General features: G+C 42.7%; 1 protein-coding gene across 4 annotated transcripts in view; it reads right to left on the reverse strand.

Moving 5' to 3' along the window:
- The window catches only part of PLS3 (plastin 3), an 89,492-nt gene that overhangs the window by 39,231 nt on the left and 24,015 nt on the right, over positions 1-26,246 (reverse strand). For 2 of the 4 annotated variants that reach the window (XM_081793001.1, XM_081793003.1), the window contains exons 2-3: positions 6,466-6,550; positions 4,412-4,492 (exon numbers count right to left, since the gene is read on the reverse strand). In XM_081793001.1, the coding sequence (XP_081649127.1) occupies positions 4,412-4,484 (73 nt within the window). In that variant the 5' untranslated portion in view covers positions 4,485-4,492; positions 6,466-6,550. Of the gene's footprint in view, positions 1-4,411; positions 4,493-6,465; positions 6,551-19,226; positions 19,335-26,246 lie in introns of those variants that run through there. The other 2 variants (XM_081793002.1, XM_081793004.1) reach the window with 2 other exon arrangements.

Here is a 26,246-nt window from a genome sequence, read left to right on the forward strand (position 1 = left end):
GAGAATTTCAAAGCACTATTAATTGATTGGACAAAACCTACGATTAGCAGTAATTACAGAGCGTTTCTTCACACACTATGATTTTGCTGAATTTCTAAAGAGATAATCAAGGCTATTATTGTTAATAGATGGGGGAAAAAATCACATAATGATTTCCATATTTTGTCACCACCGAACAAAGTAGCCCTCCCTGCCGTCCCCCCACCAATAAGAAAAATTGTGCTTGACAGGAAAATCAGTTCTAGAGCTTGTTTTTAAAATCACGTTTCCCTGGGGCACCTGGTTGGCTCAGTCGGTTAAGTGTCCCACTCCAGCCCAGGTCATCTTGAGGTTTGTGAGTTCAAGCCCCGCATCCTGCTCTGTGCCAACAGGCAAGAGTCTGGAGCCTGCTTTGGATTCTGTGTCTCCCTCTCTCTCTCTGCCCCTGCTCTGCTCGCACTCTCTCTCTCTCTCTCAAAAATAAAAATAAATATTAAAAAAAATTTCAAATCACGTTTCTCTGAATGAAAAACAAAAAAAAGATTTCCATAACACCTTTGACAGTTGCCTGAGGGCTCCATAACTAATAACTAAAAACTACAGAGGTTTTAAAGGAAAATCAAAAGATTCAGCTGGGTCTTTAAACACTATTCTAAAAGACACACTACTTACAAGCCTTTATTATGCTGAAAAATATATATAAATTTTATGTGCTACAATGTGATGGCCAAAACCTTTAGTAATAAATTCCACCATGATGAAAATCTTCGCAACAAAGGCCCTTTGAGTTTACAGTTGATAGTGACAAAATCTCAGAGCAAGAAAGGATTATGTATAATTCCTTGGGATTCAGTCATTAAATATTTATTGAGAACCTGATGTGTATGCAACACTGAGCTAGATACAGAGTGGGGAATGCAAAAGAATAATATGCAGAAGAGGCAGGAATTGTGGACTCCGGAATTTCCATTTACAGCATATAGAGTAATAAGGGTCTGCGTATCTTAGGAATTAAAAAAAATTTTTTTTGATGTTTATTTATTTTTTTTTTTAATTTTTTTTTAACGTTTATTTATTTTTGAGACAGAGAGAGACAGAGCATGAACGGGGGAAGGTCAGAAAGAGGGAGACACGGAATCTGAAACAGGCTCCAGGCTCCGAGCTGTCAGCACAGAGCCCGACGCGGGGCTCGAACTCATGGACTGTGAGATCATGACCTGAGCCGAAGTCAGCCGCTCAACCGACTGAGCCACCCAGGTGCCCCTTGATGTTTATTTTTGAGAGAGAGAAAGAGACAGAGAGAGACAGAGTGTGAGTGGGGGAGGGGCAGGGAGAGAGGGAGACACAGGAATCAAAGCAGGCTCCAGGCTCCGAGCTGTCAGCACGGAGCCCGATGAAGGGCTCGAACCTACAATCTGTGAGATCATGACCTGAGTGGAAGTCGGATGCTTAACCAATTGAGCCACCCAGGCACCCCCACAAACATCATTTTATACAGTGTGCCAGAAAAAGAGTTAGAATATTGGGGTCGGGGGGACATCTGTCAAGTGTTACTAGCAAACTACTAAGGGGCAGAAACAAGTTTTTGAGAGACAGAGCATGAGTGGGGGAGGGGCAGAGAGAGAGGGAGATACAGAATCCGAAGCAGGCTCCAGGCTCCGAGCTGTCAGCGCAGAGCCCGACAAGGGGCTCGAACCTATGAACCGTGAGATCATGACCCGAACCAAAGTCAGATGCTTAACCGACTGAGCCACCCAGGCACCCCTATTCAAAATAAATATATGTCTATTAGGGACATCAGTAGGACGTATGATCCAATCTGCTGTCTTTGGGAAACTCCCCGTCCACCCTAACCCCTGCAGGATTGATTGATTGATTGATTGATTGATTGATTTTAAATGTTTACTTATTTTTGAGAGAGACAGAGACAATGCGAGTGGGTTAGGGACAGAGAGAGAGTGAGACACAGAATCCAAAGCAGGCTCCAGGTTCTGACGTGTCAGCACAGAGCCTGACGTGGGGCTCGAACTCACAAGCTGTGAGATCATGACCTGAGCCGAAGTCAGACGCTCAACCGACTGAGCCACCCAGGCGCCCCAAGGTGCAGGATTTAAAATAGACAGTAGTTCTACAGTGACTCTTGCCTTCAGTCCAAGCTCTAACTGATCCCTCATGTTTTGTACTTAACCCTGGTTCCTATGTGGAGATAACTGGTCAACCCTCTTTGTGTCTTTAAAGCTTTTGAGGAGCAGTTAAGCTCTTTTACGGATAAGAGTATTTCAGTGCCCTCAAGTAAAACATATCTGAAGAGCTTTAATTTTAAAACGAAATTGCACACAATTGTTTTCAAGGTGCTGCACACGAGAACAAGGCCTATATTAAACAATAAACATGTATTTGAGGAAACGAGGCCTTTAAGATTCAATAATGGCAATAATAAGTCACGGTCCTTACCCCAAGATTCTATTCATAAAGACAGAAATTAGGCCGTCCCTCATACTGAAAGACGAACATAAGAAAAAAAAGAAGGTTCAAAGGATATGCGATGCTAAAACAATTATCACAAGCATATTTCTATAGAATAATGAGATTTAAAAAATCTTGCAGCCAGGAATTCACCTGTCATTTTCTTGCAATCAATCGAACATCAGGAGAGTACCAGATAATACTCTCCTTATGGTAAGTAGTAACTATGGCCAGTTAACAGACTCCTTTTTTTTTTTTTTTCTCATAGACACCCAGAAAATTATGTTCGATTCAGGCCTACCCAATTTTTTCCACTTAGGGTTATTTTTTTTAATGTTTATTTTGAGACAGAGAAAGAGTGTGCACACACGTGAGTTGGGGAGGGACAGAGAGAGAGGGAGAGAGAGAATCCCAAGCAGGTTCCACACTGTCAGAGCAGAGCCCGAAGTGGGGCTCGATCCCACGAACCACGAGCTTGAGAGCTGAAATCACCTGAGCAGAAAACAAGAGTCGGAAGCTTAACAGACTGAGCCACCCAGGGGCACCTCTGCTTAGAATTCTGAGGAGATTATGAATAGTCACCCTGGTGAGGCATCATTATTCTTCCCAAGGCCTGCTGTTAGCCTTAAACGCCTTCGCAGAAAATGCTGTTCCGAAATGTACGGAAATAGAGATGTACATGTCCTGGCTTTTCATTAATGAGGTTTGTAACATAGGTCAGAGAGTCAGTTCTGATTTAAATAACAGATCATTATGATCTAACTTGACACCCTTTGATCAAGGAGATACCACATACTAGAAGCTTACCTCTTTTTTTTTTAATTTTTTTTAATGTTTATTTATTTTTGAGACAGAGAGAGACAGAGCATGAACGGGGGAGGGGCAGAAAGAGGGAGACACAGAATCCGAAACAGGCTCCAGGCTCTGAGCTGTCAGCACAGAGCCCGACGCGGGGCTCGAACTCACGGACCGCGAGATCATGACCTGAGCCGAAGTCGGCTGCTTAACCGACTGAGCCACCCAGGTGCCCCGAAGCTTACCTCTTTAGGCCCATGTTGACTCACGTGAGTACGTACATCAATCATCAGTTCTTACCCTGTTTTCTCACTATCTTCTATTGATAGGACATGAGCACTGAAATTTGGAATGTAAATACTATCAACTGCTTCCATAGCTGCTAAATTCTAAGACATGTTCTGTGATGTTTAAGGAAAAACCGAATGGCATGCTACGTCTTCCCATCTTATGCTGATACTACAGCTTAACGTGAGAAGGTTGAACAGACTGTGTTATCCAAAGGCACAGAAGCTCCATGAAAAAGGCCACAAAGCCAAGCTAATCAGGGAAAGGCAAAGCATCAGCTAATTGAAGGAATCACCTAATGTTTTCAGGGGTCACACGTCCCTCTGAGAATATGGTGAAGGCTCCAATACTCTCCTAAGAAATATATGCTATATAATACAGTTAACAACCAAAGATTTGTCTAAGAATTTCAGGAGCCACAGTGGCCCCCAGTGAAGGACTGGTACCCAGGACTAAAAACCTTTGACCGTATTAGATAATCTACCTTTTTTATTTTTCTTATTGGTATGCTGTGGAATTTATTTCATAGGACCACTTTTTTTTTTTTTTTTTTACAAAGAAGTACATCACCCTGTTTGTTATTTATTTATTTATTGTTAAGTAATCTCTGGGCACAACATGGTGCTTGAACTCATGACCCCAAGATCAAGAGTCACACGCTCTATTAATGGAGCCATTCAGCCAGCCCTTGACCATATTAGATAATAGACGTAATTAGAAATAATAGTTTAACGTGTTGCTCCTAAAACTTTATCCCATTGATTTTAACTACCTTGCCCTACGGTTCACGATTAACCATTCATATAATTTTTTAGAGAAATAACTTTTATCAGGGCCACATAATTATTGCTTTACTATAGGTAACGCTGTAAAAAATACTCACCAACTTTTGCAAAGGCCTCTTTCAGTTCATCAAGCTCATCTTTGGAAATCTGAGTGGTAGCCATCTCGTCCATTTAAAGGTCTAAAGACAAAACCAAAAAGGTTTACGACTGAGCGATGTTTGTGATGAATATACGATAAGCATTCCTGTGAAATTCTCATCTTAGAATTTAAACAGAATTGCAAACTGCTAAAAGCATCTGAATACGTTCCCATATTTATAGCTAAAGCCATCATGAAGAAAACAAACACATGACAAGTCATGATTTACCAAAAGTTATTCAGACCAAAAAAGTCTCTGAATCTTCCTTTCAAGAACAAAATCTTACGCTCCTAAGTGTAAGGAAGGGCCAAGGTACCCAGCAATGACAGGAAAGAGATACATCCTAGAAATTCTTGGTTATTCATGCCAAAACTAAAAGTCAAAATCGCCTGACCAAAGACTCACATACAATGGAACGGTTCGATTAAGCCTTTATCTCTCTTTCTTTCTTACTGGCTCTTTACATTTTTTTCCGGCTTTATTGAGATATAATTGACATGTAATATCGTGTACGTTTAAGGTGTATACCACGATGACTGGATATACTAACATACTGTGAAATGATTACTACAACAAGGTTAGTTAGCACATCCAGCACCTCACACAGTTACCATTTTTTCCATTAAGTCACTTTAAAATCATTCATTGCGGGGGCATCTGGGTGGCTCAGCTGGTTAAGCGTCCGGCTCTTGGTTTCAGCTAAGATCATAATCTCACAGTTTGCGGGACGAAGCCCTGCGTCGGGCTCTGAGCTGACAGCACGGAGCCTGCTTGGGATTCTCCCTCTCTCCCTCTCTCTCTGCCCCTCCCCCACTCGTGCTCTTTCTCTCAAAATAGATAAACATTAAAAATAAATAAATAAATCACTAAGGGTGCCCTGGGTGGCTCAGTTCGTTGAGAGTCCAGCTTCTGCTCGGGTCATGATCTCGCTGTTTGTGAGTTCGAGCCCCGCGTCGGGCTCTGTGCTGACAGCTGGGAACCTGGGGCCTGCTTCGGATTCTGTGTCTCCCTCTCTCTCTGCCCCCCCACCCCCACCCCACTTGCACTCTGTCTCTCTCTTGCTCTCAAAAATAAATAAGCATTTAAAATAAATAAATAAAACCAGTCCTTGTGAAAACATTGATTTTCAAATAGGATACTAACACCTATCAATCACTCCCATTAAAGGAGCGTTCATATAACTTACATTATTTGGGTTTAACACATAATTGGGTTCCAAATACATAATTTGCGTTCTGACCGGGCCCTATTTTACCCACTTAACCAACAGAGCTGGGGTTGACAAACTGTGGCCTGTGGGCCACATCTGGACTACTGCCTATTTCTGCACGGCCCCCAAGCTAAATATGGTTTGTAAAGAAAGAAAAACATTTGCAGTCAGTTTTGATAAGGCACGTTAACTTTGAGCCCTAATTAAGGGAAAGGTTATCCCCCTCCAAGAGCGAATTCTATTTTTCTCATCAGTAGATGTGTATTACAAAAAAGTACTCTATTATTAGTAGTAGTAGTATAGTTTGAATTTTGTCAGCAAAAATTCGTGGAAATAATATTATTACATCCTTGATATTAATAATATAATATTTTTGATTTTGCCTCTTGGCCCATAACACTTATGATCTGGACCTTTATAGAAAAATCTTCCTGAGCTCCGCAACAGAGGAAGGAGGTCTGTATCACAATGGGTAATCCCCAAATACAAACCTGTCCACAATTTTTGGACAGAGAGGAATAAAAATAATTACGTCTTGCTCTGGGTTTGTTTATTTGAGGGGGGAGGGGGATGTATTTTTTCTCAGTCTTTTTTAAGGACTTTATTTTTATAGCAGACTTTTAGGTTCGTAGTAAAACTGAACAGGGAGCACAGAGATTTCAGGCCTCGTGCAATCCTTCAGCAGTCACATGCACAGCCAACACCATTATCAACATCCCCCACCAGAGGTGGCTCCTTTGTTAGAAAAACAGACTTTTAAAAAACAGAAAACAGAACTTGCTTCTTCATAAACTTTTCTTACCTAGGATGTTAAAATGTCACGAAAGAGGGACAAATGTCTCAGTAGATAAGTTGGGTAAAAACACCTTTCAGAGTAGTCTGAGGCTCTATAAGGTAAAGAAAGATCTTCAGTTAGATATGAGGTAGGCATTTTAAAAAGTTAAGAGTAAAAAGCGATTTTTCATGTTAAGCTATAACGTAATGACGACAGTACTTTTAAAAAGTATCCTTTATTTTACTATTATGATGTTTAACACTTCTGATTACAAAAATACTATATAGGAATTACTCCAATTTTCTTTTCTGTTTAAAAATAAGGTTATTTATTTATTTTGAGAGAGAGAGCACAAGGGGGGGGGAGAGAGAGAGAGAGAGAGAGAGAGAGAGAGAGAGAGAGAGAATCCCAAGCAGGTTCCGCGCTGTCGGCACAGAGCCCGATGTGGGGCTGGAACCCACAAACCGTGAGATCGTGACCTGAGCTGAAACCAAGAGTATGGCGCTCACCCAACTGAACGACCCAGGCGCCCTCCAAGTTTCTTTACACAAGTTTTACATAGTCAAGTTTTCAATACGAAATCATTAACCATCTCCATGAACTTCACCATGTACAACAAGGGCACAGAAAGTTTGAAAGTGAGACTGTCTCAGAAAATACAAAAGAATATTAACAGAGGGGTGCCTGGGTGGCTCAGTTCAGTTCAGCGCCTGACTCTTGGTTTTTGGTTCAGGTCATGATCTCTCAGTTCTTGGGTTCGAGCCCCACAGCAGGCTCTGCAGTGACAGCACGAAGCCTGCTTGGGATTCCTCTCTCTTTCTCTGCTTCTCCCTTGCATGTGCTCGCTCTCTCTCAGAAATAAAATGGGTAAATTTTATTAAAATATTAATACAGTTGGAAACTACACTTATGGTGGTGAGCATTGAGCAATGTATAGAATTGTTGAATCACTAAGCAATCTACCTGAAACGAATCATTACGTCAACTACACTTCAATAATAACAATTTTAAAAAATCAATATGACTCAGCATTAAAAAAAGACACCAGAATATACTTTCAGGTTTTAATTTTTTTTTTAATATTATTTTTGAGAGAGAGTGACAGAGCGTGAGCAGGGGAGGGACAGAGAGAGAGGGAGACACAGAATCCGAAGCAGGTTCCAGGCTCTGAGCTTTCAGCACAGATCCCGACTCGGGGCTTGAACTCACGAACTGTGAGATCATGACCTGAGCTGAAGTCAGGTGCTTAACCAACTAAGCTACCCAGGCACCCCTCCTTTCAGGTTTTCTAATTTCTTATTCTTGTCTAATTATCTCAATGAAAGCCTAAAGTGATTTCTTTTACACTATAGGGGAGCAAATATACCACCCCAAAATATGCCTCTTTGGCATATTATTTTCAGCTGGTTATTTTTAATAGCGAACACTGGCGGGGCTCTGGAAACTGAGAAGTTAACCTTTTGTACAAAATATTTACATTCATAAGGGAACTCTCCATTTGTCCTGGCATCTCCCGGCTATAACAGGAAGAGAATATTGAAATCTCTAGAAACTCTTATTAATGGAGGAAGGCACAGTCTTAAATCTGCATGACAAGCTTACTGTTGTTTACTGCGCTTTTCCTGGTTACCTCCCATGACTGACTCCCCACCTCCAGCAGCTTCTTTTGTTTTTAGCCTAGAAGTGGTATTTAAAGTGGTAGCTTCAGCCATTTCAGAGAGGTGCTCAGTTTTCCAGGGTCTCTCCCATGGATGCAGGAGGTATATATGTTATTAAACTTTTTTTTTATTTAAAAAAATTTTTTAATGTTTATTTATTTTTGAGAGAGAGAGAGAGAGAGAGAGAAGGGGAGAGAGAGAGAGAGACAGAGCATGAGAGGGCGAGAGGCAGACACAGAACCCAAAGCAGGCTCCAGGCTCTGAGCTGTCAGTGCAGAGCCCGACAAGGGGCTCGAACCCACAAACGGTGACATCATGACCTGAGCTGAAGCTGGATGCTCAAGCGACCGAGCCACCCAGCGCCCCTATGTTATTAAACTTCTGTATGTCTCCTGTTAATCTTTATCATGTCAATTTAATCAGACCAGCCAAAGAACCTAGAAGGGTGGAAGAAGACATTTTTTTTTCTCCCCAACAACACCTACAACTCACAGGAGACTTCGGGAGGCACATCTGAATAAGAATGAAAAGAATTGGAACATGCATATGTCCCCAAAACAACATTTCCAGGCAAGATGGTCCAGGAAAACAGAATAGTTTAGGAGTTTCTCGTTTATTTGTAATTACATAAAATAAATGCTACCCTGAGGCACCTGAGCCACTACTAAATACAAAGTCAAATTTAAAAGCCTTGCCATATATGCTTTAGTTGATAAAAGTCACAATTTTTAAAATAATTTTTATTTATTTACTTTTGTGAGGGACAGAGACAGTGTGAGCAGGGGAGGGGCAGAAGGAGTGGGAGAGAAAGGTAATCTCAAGCAGGCTCTGAACTGCCAGCACAGAGCCAGACGCAGGGCTCGAACCCACGAAACCGTGAGATCATGACCTGAGCTGAAACCGAGAGTCTGATGCTTAACCAACTGAGCCACCCAGGCACCCGATAAAAGTCACAATTTTTATTTTATTTTTTTAAATGTTTATTTATTTTTGAGAGAGAGAGAGAGAGAGAGAGCCCACGCGAGCGAGCAGGGGAGGGACAGAGAGAAAGGGAGACACTCAATCTGAAGCAGGTTCCAGGCTACGAGCAGTCAGCCCAGAGCCTGACGCGAGGCTCGAACTCATGAACCCTGAGATCATGACCTGAGCTGAAGTCGGCTGCCTAACCGACTGAGCCACCCAGGTGCCCCTGATGGTATCTTTCTTTCCAGTTTATTTATTTATTCTGAGAAAGGGGGGGGGGGCGCTGCCAGGTAGGTATTTAACATTAAGGTTTTAAAAATTAAAATCTTACAAATTAAAATGACAGCAGCTCTATTTCTCTTCACGGGGCATTCCTTGAAATATGGGAAGACTTGGATGTGGGATCCGAAAAGGTCAGTGTCCCAGTTCTGCTGTTTCCTAGCAGTGTGTCCATGAGCAAGATTATTTAATCGGACCCTCAGTCTCCTCATTTGAAGACAGCAATAATAATACCTACTTCCCTCAGGTCCTCATGAAGATTAAGGATGGGATATGTAGGGCACCTGGGTGGGTCAGGCAGTTAATCTCATGGTTCGTGAGTTCAAGCCCTACATCAGTTAGTGCAGAGCCTGCTTGGGGTTCTCTCTCTCAAAATAAACTTAAAAAATACAAAAAAAAAAATGAAAAAGGAGGGCATATGTGAAGGCACACTGTAATATATAAATTATTCTACAGTAACTTCAGATCCTTGATGAAAGAAAACAGGGAATAAATAATCTAGATCATTGTGAGAGCTATATAAAAATAGGCCTAAGTTCTAGTAAGAACCTTTTAAATGGGATCTATGAAAAGTTATTCCATTTTCCCTATAAGTATTGACTACAGCGTCTAAAGATGTCCTTCATACCTAAAAATTCTAAGCCTTTAGTCAATATCATTTCAGAAGGAGAGGCCTAAAGAAAACCTGTCAGCCACTTTTCACCCATGACTCAATTTAACTCCTTCATTAAGGCCAGTTTCCAAATACAACTTGAAGAGTGGCCAGAAGACATTTTTAAAAAATGCAAATTTTACTTTAAGTATTTTAGGACCACTTTAAAAGACACCTAACAGCTTGTCAATATTGTCATTTTCCTCCCAATCTGCCCATTCCCCCCCCCCCCCATCAGCACTGAAAAATAAAAGGTCAAGAGGTAAAAAGTAAATTTACTTGCTGAAGTTTAACCTTAGGTTCTCGGTATGCGGTTGCCAGGCCAAAAGAAAAGGGTGACTTTTGAAAAAGGTCTTCCTCCCGAGTCTATCTTACCAACGAACTGAACTTTATTTTACAAGGGAGGGAGAGAGCGAGCGAGCGAGCGAGAGAAAGTGTGCCGTTTAAAAAAAAAAAGATCTATATTTTCCTTCCATTTAAATGTAGCCAAATGAAATCCCAATCAAAAGTAAAAGCTCCCAGGGTCTCTGCATTTTTCTGAGTTCTCTCACTGTCCCAAATTCTGTCTCCTCCCTTGCTCCTGTGCCTGCCTCCCCTAGGACCAAAAAACCACACAAAACAAAACAAAAACAAAAAAAAACCAAACCCAAAACAACAACAACAGCAAAAACAAATCCTCTCTCTCCCTAAACATCTGAGACAAAGGAAAACAGATTTTCAAAAAGGGGAATAAAAGAAAAAGCAAACAAAACCTTGTTTGTTTGTGTTTTTCATAAAAGGATATGGTGTACAACCGGGCCTGAATTCAGGGCGTCACCCATAGAGGAATCTTAGGCCTATGAAGTCATCCCTAATTACAGAGTTTGACTAACAATGCGGCAATTATGAAACCACTCCACTGGCTCGTTTAACTACACTTCAACCCTGAACACAAATCTTTGCTGAGAAAGGCGTACCGACCAGGAGCTACCTGAAACTATTACTCAAATTCTGAAAGGTATGTGGCGGAGATGAGGAGGGGTGCCTGTTTTCATTCCCTAAAGCGATTCACTTGAGGAATGCAGCTGACGGAATAATCTATTTACTAATCTTGGTCATCCGGGACCACGTGGGGCAGGAGGCCCGGCGCCCCGCACTGGGAAACTCACCCGTGGATAATCAGGAGTTGCTGATGAACTCTGGATTTCTTTTTCTCGAAGCCGAAAGGGAACTACGGGATAAAAGTGGGGGCTGGGGGTGGGGGGAGGCGATTCAACCCTAGACCCCGCCACACTAGCGTGCCAGGGAAACACAACTGGGAAGGCGAGGCAACAAAGGGTGGCCAGAAAACATGGAAGAAGACACTATTTCACAATAAGTGAAGGGAAGAAACCTCCAGAGCCTCTGCGATGTATGAATAATTCGAGATCGGTCACCTTCCTTTGTCCACACCAGGCAGCGCTTTGGGTCACCCACACTTCACATACCTGTGCCCACAGAAACCGCCGCCCTGCCTCCTCCCTAGTTGGGCAAGTCAACAGCACTGGTCTTCAGGTCACGCGGGTGCTCGACCCTGAGCTAAAAGCCCCGCTGCTCTTACTAGGATTACTCAAGCTCCAAACCTGTATTTCCCAATGGCTTTCTAGATTTCAACTTGACTGTCCATCCACCGCAGTCACTCACTCCTCCGTTCACATCCCAGCCTTCATGGAAGGCTTGGCAGGCACCAGGCTTGGGTTGGGTGCTGCATATGGAGAGAATTAGGACCCCAAGTCCCCTTCTCTTGAAGGGCTTACTATCTAGTGGCAGAAATAGAAAAACAGACACATGATATTGGTGCTACCTGGCTATTAGTGTTTCCTGAGTGGGGAGGGTCAGGAAAGGTTTTCCAAAGAAGACCTTTGGTTTTCTAGGTTTCTTTATTTATTTTTGAGAGCGAGCGAGAGAGCGAGCATGAACAGGGGAGGGGCAGAGAGAGAGAGAGAATCCGAAGCAGGCTCCGCACCGTCAGCGAGGAGCCCGATGTGGGGCTCGAACCCACGAACCACGGGATCATGACCTGAGCGGAAACCGAGAGTCGGCCGCTCGACCGGCTGAGCCACCCAGGCGCCCCCAAAGACGACTTGGGAACTTTGGCGTAGAATTCCCCAGAGACCCATCACTGGTGAAGGCATTCTAGACACACAGACATAAAGAGAAGATTATACGCTGGAGAAAGTGTGGCCGGAGCACAGTGCCTGGGGATTATGACAGACACAACTGGGAGCAGAAAAGGTCAGGGTCCACTTCAGAAGGGCTACGCTCAAAATATGCACTTGACCTTCTAGCCAGGGGAGAAGGAAGGTCAGTGAGAAGGATCCCAGTCAGGAAAGCCAAAGCGCCTACGTTGAATTCGCTGCCCCCTTAGTGCCTTTTCAACTGCCTCTCCTGCCGCCTCAGCTTTCCCTTTCAAGTTGCCCACTTTCCTCCGTCTCCAGGGTTCCAGATCTGAGGCCGAAGTTGGGCCACAAGAAACAGAGGGAGGGTGAAGTAAATAATTAAGCGGTCCGGGTTCTCCCAGCATACCCCCTTTATTACCTCAGGTCCGGCCCGTTCCAAAAGCCTTTTAGCTGGTCTATCGCCCCTCGTGTCCCTCCAATGCCATCTTAACACTGCCGGCGCCCTGGGGAGATGATCTACGACCTGTTCTACACGAAACAAAGTCCCACCGTTTATGCACGACACTCAAGGCCCCACACGTTCCTGTACTGATCCCTGCGTGTCTTTGCGATGTCACTTCCCATCACGTGCCCGGCACCCTCGACTCACTCGAGAAAGATACCGTTTCCCAAGCAGGCCACGGAGCTTCCCGTTCCCATTCCTTCTCCTCTGTGCTTCTCTCCGGTGGAATGTTCTCCACCCATCTCCCATCTGCCCTTCAAAAAGCACCTTTAAGGGAGTCTCTTCAGATTGAACCCACCTGAGAGTAACAAGCCCCTCTGCCCGGTACTGGCTGTGTTTTCTTCTTTCAGACAGCTCCAATTTTATTTTATTATTATTTTTTTAAATGTTTATTTAGTTTTGAGAGACAGAGCACGAGTGGGGGAGGGGCAGAGAGCAAGGGAGACCCAGAAGCCGAAGCCGGCTCCAGGCTCCGAGCTGTCAGCACAGAGCCCGACGCGGGGCTCGAACTCACGAACCGCGAGATGGTGACCTGAGCCAAAGTCGGATGCTTAAACTCATTGAGCCTGCCCAGGCACCCCCGGACAGCTCCAATTTTAAATCTTTTGTTTTACTGTCACAGCCTATGTACCAATGTCTGGATGGGAAAATACTGTCACCACAAGGACAGCATTTATAAGAGAGCTCTTTGATGGAAAGGGCCATATCCCATTTTCATCTTCATATTCCCAGCCCCGATCGCAGTGCCTACAGAGTAGGTAATAATAATCATTAAGATAGTATAATAACATATCATTGTAAGCTTACATTACAGCTGACATTTACAGAAGGCTTATTATTTACGTGCATTCTGCTAAATGCTGTATATATATATATATATATATATATATATATATTATGGAAGTTACATCTCTCTAGAGATGTTTTTAGAAAAAAAAGTCTCTAAACTGGGTGATACTGTTATTCCCACTTTACAGAAGAGCAAGTAAGCTCAGAGAAGTTGTGTAACTTTCCCAAAGTCACACAGCTATTGAGAGGTAGAGCCAGGTCTCAAACCCAGGTCTGCCTGCCACTACAGTCAGGATTCTCAACCATTTTGCTATTGTAGACTCCTCCACGACAGCTTATTGAGTGAATTTCTCGCCCCCCAGCAAGACCATAACCTTTATCAGACTGGAAGTACAGCTCACGTATCTCTGTATTCACCACAGCACGTAGAATAATGCACACAGTGCATTTTCAATACATATTTTCTGAGTCAAAAGTGGCCCACAGCTAGTGCCCACGACCATTTCGATCACGTTGGTCGCCCTTTAAGGAAGCTATCATTGCTTATGCCTAAAACGGCTTGTCTAAATCTCTGCCTGATATTTATGTCCTCTAGAGCGGTCCTACCAGGCACACTAACCAGTTTTCCACTTCCAAACACTCAAACTTGGCTTTTTTTAAAGTTTATTTTTATTTTGAGAGAGAGAGTGAGAGAGCAAGGGAGGGGGAAGAGACAGAATCCCAGGCAGGTTCTAGACTGTCAGCGCAGAGCCCGATGCGGGGCTCGACCTCACAAACCGGAGATCGTGACCTGAGCTGAAATCAAGAGTGGGACGCTTAACCGACTGAGCCATTGAGGCACCCCCAAAATTAGCTTTTGGATCACAACCATCCTTCTGAACATGTCCTGTTAACTTTACATCACTACTGTTTGTTCTATCCGACCCCGTTCCTCTTTCCCTCTCTCCCACTAAGGACTCCTCTCTGTATCCACCTCTCACGTCGTCGGGTCCCGGGCGGAGGCACGACTCAATGTTTTGAGGGTAGTGCTAATTCCCAGCAAGCCCAATATCCAATGACTATGGAAGCTGTATTAGGGAAGAAACAAGAGCCTAGGGTAGTTACAGGATTTCGCCCAAGACACAAAGCTGTGCAGCAAATGTAAAATTAAAAGCGTGTGGGGGGCACCTGGGTGGCTCAGTCGGCGAAGCCTCCGACTTCGGCTCGGGTCATGATCTCAGTTTGTGGGTTCGAGCCCTGCACTGGGTTCTGCACTGACAGTGTGGGGCCTGCCTGGGATTCTCTCTCTCCCTCTCTCTGTCTGCCTCTCCCCCACTCATGCTCTCTCTCTCTCTCTCAAAAAGAAATAAACTGGAGAAAAAAAAAAAAAAAGCATGTGTGTGAGTGGAGGTAATTAAGTATTCTTACTGTAAAAGCAAAAACACTGCTTTGTGGAAAGAAGGCCCACGCCTATTATAGAGTATGGAAGATCATTGAAAAGCTCCTAACAAAAGTGACTGTGGCATTGAGAAGTATGCACAGTTATCAGAAAATGTAGATAGTGTCCCCTGTAGCCAATACTAACTTGTTCTCATTACTTAAAGGATAAGGGATTCACTAATTCTTGTATTGAAACCACTAAAAAGGATTGTGTAAAATATACAGAACACAGGTAACAGGTTCAGTAAAGACTGTATATTATAGAATTCTAAAAGTTCTTTCTTCAAAACATTAATGTTAAAACAGGCTGTAAATTCTTTTAAGTAGGCTCCACGCTCCAACGCAAGGCTCGAACTCACGACCCTGAGATCAGGGCCCGAGCTGAGATCAACAGTCGGACGCTCGACCGACTGAGCCACCCAGGCACCCCAAACAGGCTGTACTTTTGAAAAATCAGGACACAACTGCTTACCACGCCTTGTGGCACATTCATTTCCCCTATGTGACAGGCTTGTGCCTCACCGTATTTAATATTACTTAATTTCAGCCTCTTAAATGCTAAGTACAGTGAAGAACCACTCCCACTGGATGGGTGCTAATAACTTAGTACAAACATAACCAAACACTCAAGTATCTGTGTGATTTACTTTTTAAGGATTCTTTTCATACGTAAGCCATCACTATGGCACCCATAGTTTTTTGTGGGTTTTTTTTTTTTAGTGTTTATTTATTTTTGAGAGAGCAAGGGAGGGGCAGGGAGAGGAGGAGAGAGAGAATCCCAAGCTGGGCTCCCCAATTCAGGGCTCGAACCTGCGAACCAGGAGATCATGACCTGAGCCAAAACCAAGAGTCAAAAGCTCAACCGACTGAGCCACCCAGGAGCCCCGGTGTTCTTGTTTTGTTTTGTTTTGTTTTAGCGATTAGTTCTTAAACGTAACAGCTGATTTTTCTCAAGAAGCAAGCAAGTTGTCTGCCGTTATTTTTAGAAAACTTTAAGGATTTGTTGCTCTGAAAGTCAAAACAACTGAGCCAAACTCTAAATGCCCCCCAGACGTCACAGGTTCCTAGATCTGAAAGTTCAGGAAAGGTTCAAGCACGAAGAAGTGGTGACGGATTTTACTGTCCGGTTTCTGCTCAGGTCACGATCTCCTGGTTTGTGGGTTCAAGCCCCGCGCTGGGCTCTGTGCAGCCAGTGCGGAGCCTGCTTGGGATTCTCTCTCTCTTGACTCCTCCCCCGCTTGTGCTCTCTCTCTCTCTCTCTCCCTCTCAAAATAAATAAATAAACCTAAAAAATAATTATATTACTTCAGGTAACACAGTATATCATTTCAGGGACATTTGTGAAGTGACCTGAAAAACCTTAACTACAGCCTCCATGACAAAATAGGTTTCAAATTCCAAGTCAATTGAGAAATGGCCTGTAGAAAGCTCATCAGTGACTCAAGGCTAACTCTGATCTTTTTAAATGAATGTTTATTTATTTTTGAGAGAGAGAGACAGAGCGTGAGTGGGGCAAGGGACGAGAGAGAGGGAGACACAGAATCCCAAGCAGCCTCTAGGCTTCAGGCTCTGAGCAGTCAGCACAGAGCCCGACGCGGGGCTCGAACCCACGAACCACGAGGTCATGACCTGAGCCAAAGTCGGACGCTCAAAGGACTCAGCCACCCAGGTGCCCCTGTTTGCATTGTTTTAAAGGAGGCACACCACTGGGGCGCCTGGGTGGCTCAGTTGGTTAGGCGACTGACTTCGGCTCAGGTCGTGATCTCACGGTTCGTGAGTTCGAGCCCCACGTTGGGCTCCGTGCTGACAGCTCGGGGCCTGGAGCCTGCTTCGGATTCTGTGTCTCCCTCTCTCTCTGCCCCTCCCCTACTCACACTCTGTGTCTGTCTCTCAATAATAAATAAACGTTAAAAAAAATTTTAAAGGAGGCACACCATGGAGTTCTAGCTGCTAGCCACTAACTCCCCTTCCCCAATTCCCGTAGCCTCGCCCCTTTCAGTATGAACATCTCCTTGTCTATTTCTTCCACTAGTCTGTGAGCTCCTTGAAAGCAGGGTTAGTATCTTATTTGACTTTGTATCTTGGCCCACATTAAGCACCTACTAAATGTGTGAAGAAACTTTGATGGAGGCAAGTAGGGAAAGTGAACATACTTAAATAGCCTACATAGTTGCCTCCTGTGGTTTTAAAAAATGCAGTCTGTTAGAGAAAGCTGTGAACAAAGTAGTCAAGACATAATAATGTTCCCACATTCTTCACATGCAATTGCCTTATTAGCATGCTTTAACTATCTCCTCTTGTTTAATGCTTCAAGATACTACAAAACTACTCAAGATGTTTGCAGCCTGTCCTTTGAATTGAGCTGAAAGTCAAACAGAAAGTTTTGCTCCCCCCCAACACACACGTTTGTACTTGCTACAATTTTGACAATCAGGCAGCACAGTTCACCTTTACAATGACACACATCACGCGGCAAATCATGTTTCGACAGATCTGCAATTTCTAGGTAAAACTAATGTTTGGAAATAAATGTCAATTGCCCCCAAACTAAAGCTATGCTCAAATGTTTTATTATGAAAACGTTTCAATATACACAAAAGAGGAAACAGTACAATAAACACCCATGAACCCATCACTCCAGACATCTCATGATTTTGCCCTACATAGCTCTCTTAAGAAACAAGTTCATTTTCTGGAAACACCTCTATTCTATTCTAGAATCTAGCATTGGCTAGATTCGAATTGATCTTTTTTTTTCAAGTACCAATATCTAGGAGTCACTTAAACCCCAAAGGGTGGCTAATCCTGTGTCATTTCCTGGAGGCATATCAAATACTTCCATTTAAAGTAAACGTTGCCTGTCTTCTTTTTGTACTTAATAATAATAATAAAAAAAAAAGGATAAGATCTTGAAGTAATGGCTATTTAAAAATAGGTTAGTAACCTTTCCAATAATGGAAACATTCACTTCAATTTAGTCAGATTGAAGACATTCTTTAAATTCTTACCAGGCAAGGGTCCCACAGATATTTAATATATGTCCTTATCATAGTCGAAAAGCCCCTTTCCCTGTGATGGAGAATACTATCAAAGCCAAAGATAAAACATCACAGTGACACCTCTCCTTCTCCCATCTTTACAAAGCTAAGGTTGTATTAACTCCTTGGATTGAAACTGCCTTCTCTCCTTTTCAAAGGTCTAAGCCCGTCCATATTTCCTAAGTAAACATCAACACTCCCAAAATATCTGAATAATTCATGACAAAATGTCTCTGCTGCTGATGAAATTAATTGACCTCTGAGGGGTATTCCCATTGTCCTTTCCTGTGAAAATTAACACTGAAGCCAAGGGCAATCTTCAGGTGTGTGTGTGTGTGTGTGTGTGTGTGTGTGTATACACACACACACACACATATACACACACATGGAGGCAATATATATATATGTATACACACACATATACACACGTACACACACATCACAAGATCAGACTAGTTAACTAACATGCTTCAATTCAAGGCAAAATATTATGATGTTACAACTCAAAAATCACTAGCGATACAATTTTAGCTTTGACTTTGAGCTAAACTGAAAGCCTATCTATTCGTCACTGGACGTGTCTCCTGCATTGTTACATACCCTGCGTATACGTTCTCAGATATAGCACTTGTTAACCGAGAAAACACTTTTCACTTCAGCCGGGTATCGGAGTCAGAGGTTTAGCTTTGTTGAAATAAGGAGAAATAAAACTTACATGATCCCCACCTGATGGAAACCCGGGACGAATACGTGGGCACCGAAATCACTATTACTACCACAATACAGTAACAGCACCAAAATTCCACCACCACCGATTTTCAGGTACCTTGTAAAGTATAAGCAAATACTCTCACAACGTTTGTCGTGAGTCATTTTATAAGAGTAGAATACTGGTCTAATCATGACAGCTACCTCATCTCCTTCACAGAATTCTGAAACACCATTTATGGCTCAAAGGCATCAAAGACATTTGAAATTCCATCCCCTTCACACACACACAAGATACAAAGTAATAGTTTCTGTCATTTAAGCCTTTGGGCCTCTAACTTGACAGATACGGGTATATAATGAAGATTTCAAGACCAATTTTTAAAAAAGCACAACGTCCCTAGACTCTGCCCCAAATGAAGAAAAGGCAGAATATAAAGAGACATTTGGAGACTCTCAAACTTCAAACATGTTTCTCTTCGAGTTGATTCTACTTGAATAAGTAAGGTTTCAAATGCATCTCCAAATGTTGAACTACCCAAACACAGAGGAAGAATTTCGAACTTTTTAAAAGGAAATTTCTGCTTAAATATCCAGTCATCTAAAAGTTAGAGCCTAACAAAATAATATGAAAATAGTTACCCTTCCACGACGACGAGAGCAAACCTGTTTCTTTCTCTCTGGCAGCACTAATAGAAGGAACCTCCCACGCCCAGAAACACCAATCTGGAAACCCAACATTCTTCTTACAATTGCAACTTTAGAGAGCAAGTCATAACACTTCCTGCTAGAAAAGGAGAACACCCTGACAAAAGAGTGATACAATACTTACGAATCCCCTTCCTGACAGCCTCCTGGTATTTTGCCAAGTATTAGTAAACTCTAACTTTACGACATTAGGCAAAAAGTTAATTTTTTTAAAAATGTTTTATTGAGTTTTGAGACAGTGTAAGTAGGGGAGGGGCAGAGGATCCAAAGTGGGCTCTGAGCTGGCAGCACAGAGCCCGACGTGGGGCTCGAACTCACGAACCGTGAGATCACGACCTGAGCCAAAGTCGGATGCTTAACCGATTGAGCCAGCCAGGCGCCCCAGTGAAAGGTTAATTTTTAAAATTCCAGCTTCACTCAAATCTTGCAAGGGCATAGGGGAATTTAAAAGTTGGTTTAGGTCAAATAGCTACAACCCACATACCTATTTAGAGCTTGAACGTTAGCCAAGTAACCTGCTTATTTTAGAACACATGGAACCAGCTTCTCCCCAGTGCCCCAGTCACTCATCCATAGGAAAGTACAATACTCAGAAAGGCAAATGAACCGTCTCAGACCACTTATGTTCTCCATTGTTCGTTTCAATCTATACCTAATCATGCCTTCATACAACATTTATGCTCCTTATGATAGGCGTTGTAGGCATTGATTGCAAGTATCTGTGTCTTGTTTTCTTTCAAAAATGTAAGCTGTTAAGTATAGGGATTATATCTTCTACCAGCATAGCACAAAGGAACTAAAGCCAATACTCGGCTGAACGGAATAATTTTGTATTCAGAGGCAGTGTCACCCAGCAGTTAAGGGCTATGTGAGTCCTTGGGCAAGTTGCTTAAGCTACTGTGCCTCTATTTTCTCCTCCAGGGATGGTCATAGTAACAACTTCCCCTAAGAATCACTTAAGACACGTTCAAAATTTAGATCACGTCCTGGCGCATGGTAGGCGTTAGGTTATGCGACACCTGCTATTCTTGTTATTGAAATTTGCTTTAGAGCCAATCAAGCGGTATCTGATCAGTAAACTGCTGAATTAAGCCACCAGGTATCTGAGGATGCCCATTAGGGGAGAGGACAGAAAATCAATAGGGGTACTGTGCTCAAGAGACCACTTCTAATACTGACACGGGGCAAGTGGATCGTTTGGAAGGAAACGGAGCACGGTGCAAGCATCAGGGTCTCAGGAGCGAGCCAGCCTTGAATTCCGTGTGACCTTGAACAATTCCTTAGCTTCTCTGAGCCCTAGGGTCATACCTGTATCAATGGAGCTAATTCCACATACTTCAGAGGGTTACTCTAAAGATGCGATGAGATGCAACAGCCAGAGAATACCATCTGCCCTATCTACCTAATATGAATCAAAGGGACGTAACAGATACTCCAGTCCTTTTGAAATAACGTAAAGCAACCCGAAGCATTTTCTGACATCCTGAATTCTCAAAAACAAGGAGGCAGCTCAAACCTGCGCTCACTCGTGACAACGTTCAGGATGGTCCACGTTATGAGGCAGAGTGCTCTCCTGTCCTCATCAGGAACCGCCACGAGCCACCAGTCAATTACAATTTGCCTCCTTCACGGAAGCGCTTTCTTCCATCAGTCACAAAAACTGCGTGAAGTATCAAAAGGCAACAAATGCAGAACAGAAGGAACCAGAGGCTGTGTGTTTCCATCTGTCTCCGTTGCTGACTCACTAGGTGAAGCCTGTTCTACTTTCTGGAGTCTCAATTCCTCCATGTGTAAAAGCAACTCGCCAACACTTTGAGCTGACTGGAAGGAGGCACACGCATGCATTATCACGCGTTTTACCGACAGAAAACGGGGGCGCAGACAACTGCCTAAGGTAAGAGGACTGTATCAGTGCTGGATCAGAAATGTTGGGTTTTCCCAGTGTTACCTTTGCTGTGTCATACTTGTCCCTTCAGACCACTCAGATGGGTCTGTCTCAAGCACTGTTAACCTCTTCAATAATAACGCTACCTGGAATCAGCTTCCTGGACTTTCCCTTCCGTGGCCGTCTGGATTGAATGCAAATGCTTTCTAGCTTTCTGAACGCTATGGCTTTTTTTTTTTTTAAGCTTATTTATTTATCTTGAGAGAGAGAGAGAGAGAGAACACAAGTAGAGAAGGAGCAGAGAGAGAGAGAGAGAGAGAGAGAGAGAGAGAATCCCAGGCAGGCTTGACGCAGGGTTTTGAGCTCACAAACCACAAGACCATGACCTGAGCCAAAGTCGGACACTTAACTGCCTGAACCACCCAGGCGCCTCAGTACAAGGACATTTTCTTAAAGACTGTTCTATCACATCAGTAGTTCAGCCAGTTTTAGTCTGTGGCCCATTTGGTAACCTAAATGTCTCATCATCGGGTATGTGTGGGTGTGCAGGGTCGGGGTGGGGAGGCGGAGTGCGTCTGTGCGTGTGCACGTCTGAGACTCCGTCTGCGAACAGAATGTCTGATTTTACGGTGGGCAACAAAAGCTGGTTTGGGAACAGAAGACGGTGGCAAGGGTTGTGTAAGACGCTTCACGTGTTTCTAAGCAGGCCACGGAATGAAAACCACTTTTACGCTGCATTCCAAATTCACGACGATGAGTGCTGAGGAAAGCCAATGGAAACCAACCCGTTTTATCTGCACGCGTAAAGCTCTCTCTCTCTCTCTCTCTCTTTCTCTCAGATGGTACAAACAAATCCATAAAGTTAAAAGTTCACACACACATGCACCTCTGAGCACACACACACCCCGAAGGGCGGAAAGGAAGGAAGGAGGCACACCCAAAGTTGCCTGAGCCTTTCACAGACGTATCAGGGTAACTTTCATTCAAACGTCATGCTTTCCACCCCGCCCAGTACCAGGTATATTCTTTCCATGTGTGACATACACGCTGGAGGCCTCTCCCACTGTGCTCGGTGACGCACCTCAGGAACACTGACCTATTGTCCTCTAATGAAATTGGATTTTACCCATCTTCGTGACTTACAAAGCAAACAAACAAATAAGAACACCCACAGTGAGTGAAGCATTGAAGCCAAGGGATCTTACGTCAATTACCATGCTGGGAACTGCTACCGTATTTTGGACTATACGGCAAAGTATAGGCAATTTACACCGGGAGGAGTATTAGGCACACAACCCTCCCGCGGCACGGATGTGTCCGTTTTAACAACCAAGTGTGTCTGGTTTGTGTTATCATTCTTTTCATACCTGAGGGGGAAATAAGCCACAAATATATCTTAATTATTCCAGTAATCCAAGGGATGTCTCCTCAGTAGTATTTATTAGCTCTGCATTTGTGTAAGAAAGTAATCAAGGTTTTCAAGTGCGGTGTCTTGGTACACGTTAAATTATACGCTTTGCCCTAATGCACTGAAACAAAAAATGGAAATAAATAGAAGGTAGATGTAAGTAGGAGTCCTCCAAAACTAGTCAGCGGAACTACAGACGGGGCGAGGAGCCGACTGAAAAGACGTCTGTTGGGGCTACAGTTAACAATACCGAATTGTATATTTGAAGTTTGCTAAGACAGTAAACCCGGAACGTCTCATCCTAAGAAAATGCCTACCTATGTGAGGAGCTGGAGGTTAACCAGCCTTTTTGTGGTCGTCATTTCACAATGTATATAAATATGCAATCATTATGCGGTACGCCTGAAACTAATGCTATGTTAATGTCAATTACATCTCAGTAACACTGGAAAAGAAGCCATCTGTGTTCTGTTCATAGCTAATAAAACCATATAAAGGAATAACTCAGACGTCCCACACTTTTCTATCCTGAGGGTCTCTCATTCAAAAAAAAAAAGAAGGAAATGGGAGAGGAGAAAGGAAAAGACTGGAAACAACAAAAACTCAACTCAAGAGTTTCCTGAATTTTTGGCCTCAGGACCTGAGGACCCCAAAGAGGTCTTTCATATGTAGGTTTGATCTATCAATGCATTTATCATATTAGAAACTACAACTGGGGGGTGCTTGAGTGGCTCAGTCGGTTAAGCATCTGACTTCGGCTCAGATCACGATCTCGCAGTCTGTGAGTTCGAGCCCCTGCATTGGGCTCTGTGCTGACAGCTCAGTCTGGAGCTTGCTTCGGATTCTGTGTCTCCCCCTCTCTCTGTCCTTCCCCCACTCGCACTCTGTCTCTCTCTCTCTCTCTGTGTGTCTCTCTCTCTCTCTCAAAAATAAATAAACATTACAAAAAAAAAAAGAAACTACAACTGGGAAATCTTAAGATATTTATTTTAAAATAACAATAAACTATTATGTGTTAACACGAATAACATTTTTAACGCAAATCACTATATCCCCCCCAAAAATGTTTACATTTTTGCAAACTGCTTTATCATTTAACTAAATACAAAAACAGCTGGATTTCCATGTATGCTTCTGCCTTCAATGTTGTTTTAGGTTCAAGTGTAATGAAGAAAATACAGCCTCATATAAGATACATTGTTGAAAGAAGTGTTTTAAGAGCCCTTTCAGATAATTATGGATATTCTTCCTTGTAATGCTACAGCAAAACTTGAGAAGTGGGAGTTTTGTGAATGTTCCTTGCAGTGTGGAATCTGATACCAAACCTATGAATTTTTCATACTCTGTTACATTAAAATCCATTGGTCTACCTTGCACATTAAATGGACCTTTTACCCATGCTTGATTTTGTAACATCATGCACCGGTCATTTGGAACAATATTGTGTGACTGATGCACCTCTTCCAAATGTTGTCTCACTTCATTTTACGATACCCAATCAACCACTTTCATTAAAAATACCACCACTATGACTTCACTCACATGAGGACTTGAAGAGACAAAACAGACGAACATACGGGAAGGGAAACAAAAATCATATAAAAACAGGGAGGGGGACAAAACAGAAGAGACTCATAAATATGGAGAACATACTGAGGGTTGCTGGAGGGGTTGTGGGAGGGGGGATGGGCTAAATGGGTCAGGGGCATTAAGGAATCTACTGAAATCATCGCTTCACTATATACGAACTAATTTGGATGTAAATTTTAAAAAATACAAAAGAAAGTTAAATTAAAAAAAAATAAAAAAATAAATAAAAAAAATAAAAATACCACCGAGCTCAGAAAAATCTAAGTATTGATACTTGATGCAAGTTTTCAAAAATTTGAATTTTTGCTTGAAAGCTCTAATTTTACCATTGGCAACAGATACTCTCAGTTGTTTTCCTTGCAGTAACAGGCACACCTGGTTCATTTTTGAAAGTTTTTAAGTAATTGCTGTACCCAACGTGGGGCTCAAAATCACGATCCCGAGATCAAGAGTGACAGTTTCTTCCGATTGAGCCAGCCGGGCGCCCTTCACTTGGTTCCTTTTTGATAAAGTATCTGCTAGATACTCAGGTCTGAATAACCAGTTAATGTGCCATTCAATCTTTCAAGTAAAAAGTTTGCTATTTTAAAAAAAAAAAATGCGGCTAATTTAGCTCGCAACTCTAACAACCGCACAGGTACTTTTCCTCAAGGCAGCCGGTGTACGTCCACTCCCCGGTGAGAAAGCTTTATGCGTGCTTCCCGTCTCATCACACAGAATAGTGAAAGATGTATGCCCAGGGGTGCCTGGGTGGCTCAGTTGGTTAAGCGACTGACTCTCGATCTCAGCTCAGGCCTTGATCTCAGGGTCGTGAGTTCAAGCCCCATGTCGGGCTCCATGCTGGGCATGCAGCTTACTTAAAAAAAAGAAAAAAAGAAAAAAAAGATGTATGCCCAAGAGTTCAGATTTAATAAAATTAATTTTTCTTGCTTCCTTGAGGACATTCATAAATGGAACGCTAAAGCGTCGGTAGTTTTACCGTCCTTGCAAATGTTAACACGGATGAAGAAGCAGGTAACATCTTAGTGTCGGTATGCAAGTAATTTTGATCCCCAAGGGCCTGTATGCCAACACTTTTTTTGAGAACTGGTGCTTTATTTAGCAACATGTATCACGGAGTCATCAAATTTTAGAGAGACAAAACACGTACGGTGTGTAGGGCTTGACAAGCAATTTCAAAACTGAAAATATAATGGCCAAAAGTGCTCTTCTAGGGTTTAATGGGAGTTCTGTGGCTGTTGAATTATGAAAAGAAAAATTAATGCATTAGTATCAATTCTGAGGGGACCATGACATAGCACATTTTGCAGAATCAGGTTAATGCCCGTAAGACGTGAATTTATCATGACGGTATAGTTTAGAAACTTCCAATAAATTTTTTTAAAAGATGAAAAATGGCGATGTATTTCTTACAAAGTTGTTTCAAAATACCCGGCTCCTAGGTGGCAAATCATTTTCCTTCTGATAAACAGGAAGCGTTGCTCTGACATCAACTAAAACAGAAAGGGTTTGAAAGCTAAAGTCTGTGTGAAATGCAGAAATTATTACTATTTTAAAATATTAAAAACTAGGGGTGCCTGGCTGGCTAGGTCGGTGGACCATGTGACTCTTGACCTTGGGGTCATGAGTTCAAGCCCCACATTAGGCCTGGAGGTTACTTAACAAAAGAAAAAGAAAAAGAAAAAGAAACATTAAAAATCAGGTGCGCTGTAGTATTCATGGGTAACATATGGGGTATTTTAGAGCAAGCCCCAACAACAAATATAAAGGAAGGGGAGAGAAAAGATGAAATAAGAACGGTAAATATTGATCATTGTTGAAGCGGGGGGGGGGGGGGGGTTCATGATGTTATTTTTACTTTGTGTGTTTGAAAATTTCCACGAAAATAAGTTTTAAAAAATTCCATGTGCTTATAAGAAAGTATTCAGTATACTGGCAAGCAAAAACAAAATTCCTGGCTCGTATTCACTCACTTAGACAAACAGTGTAAAAGGCAGTGTATTAGATGGCATCAGGAAATATAAAAGTTATGAAACATGCCTTCCACACCCCTCAGTCAGAGCGTCTGTGC

The sequence above is a fragment of the Panthera onca genome, chromosome X, assembly GCF_046562875.1.
Source record: "Panthera onca isolate mPanOnc1 chromosome X, mPanOnc1 haplotype 2, whole genome shotgun sequence".
Lineage (NCBI taxonomy): Eukaryota > Metazoa > Chordata > Mammalia > Carnivora > Felidae > Panthera > Panthera onca.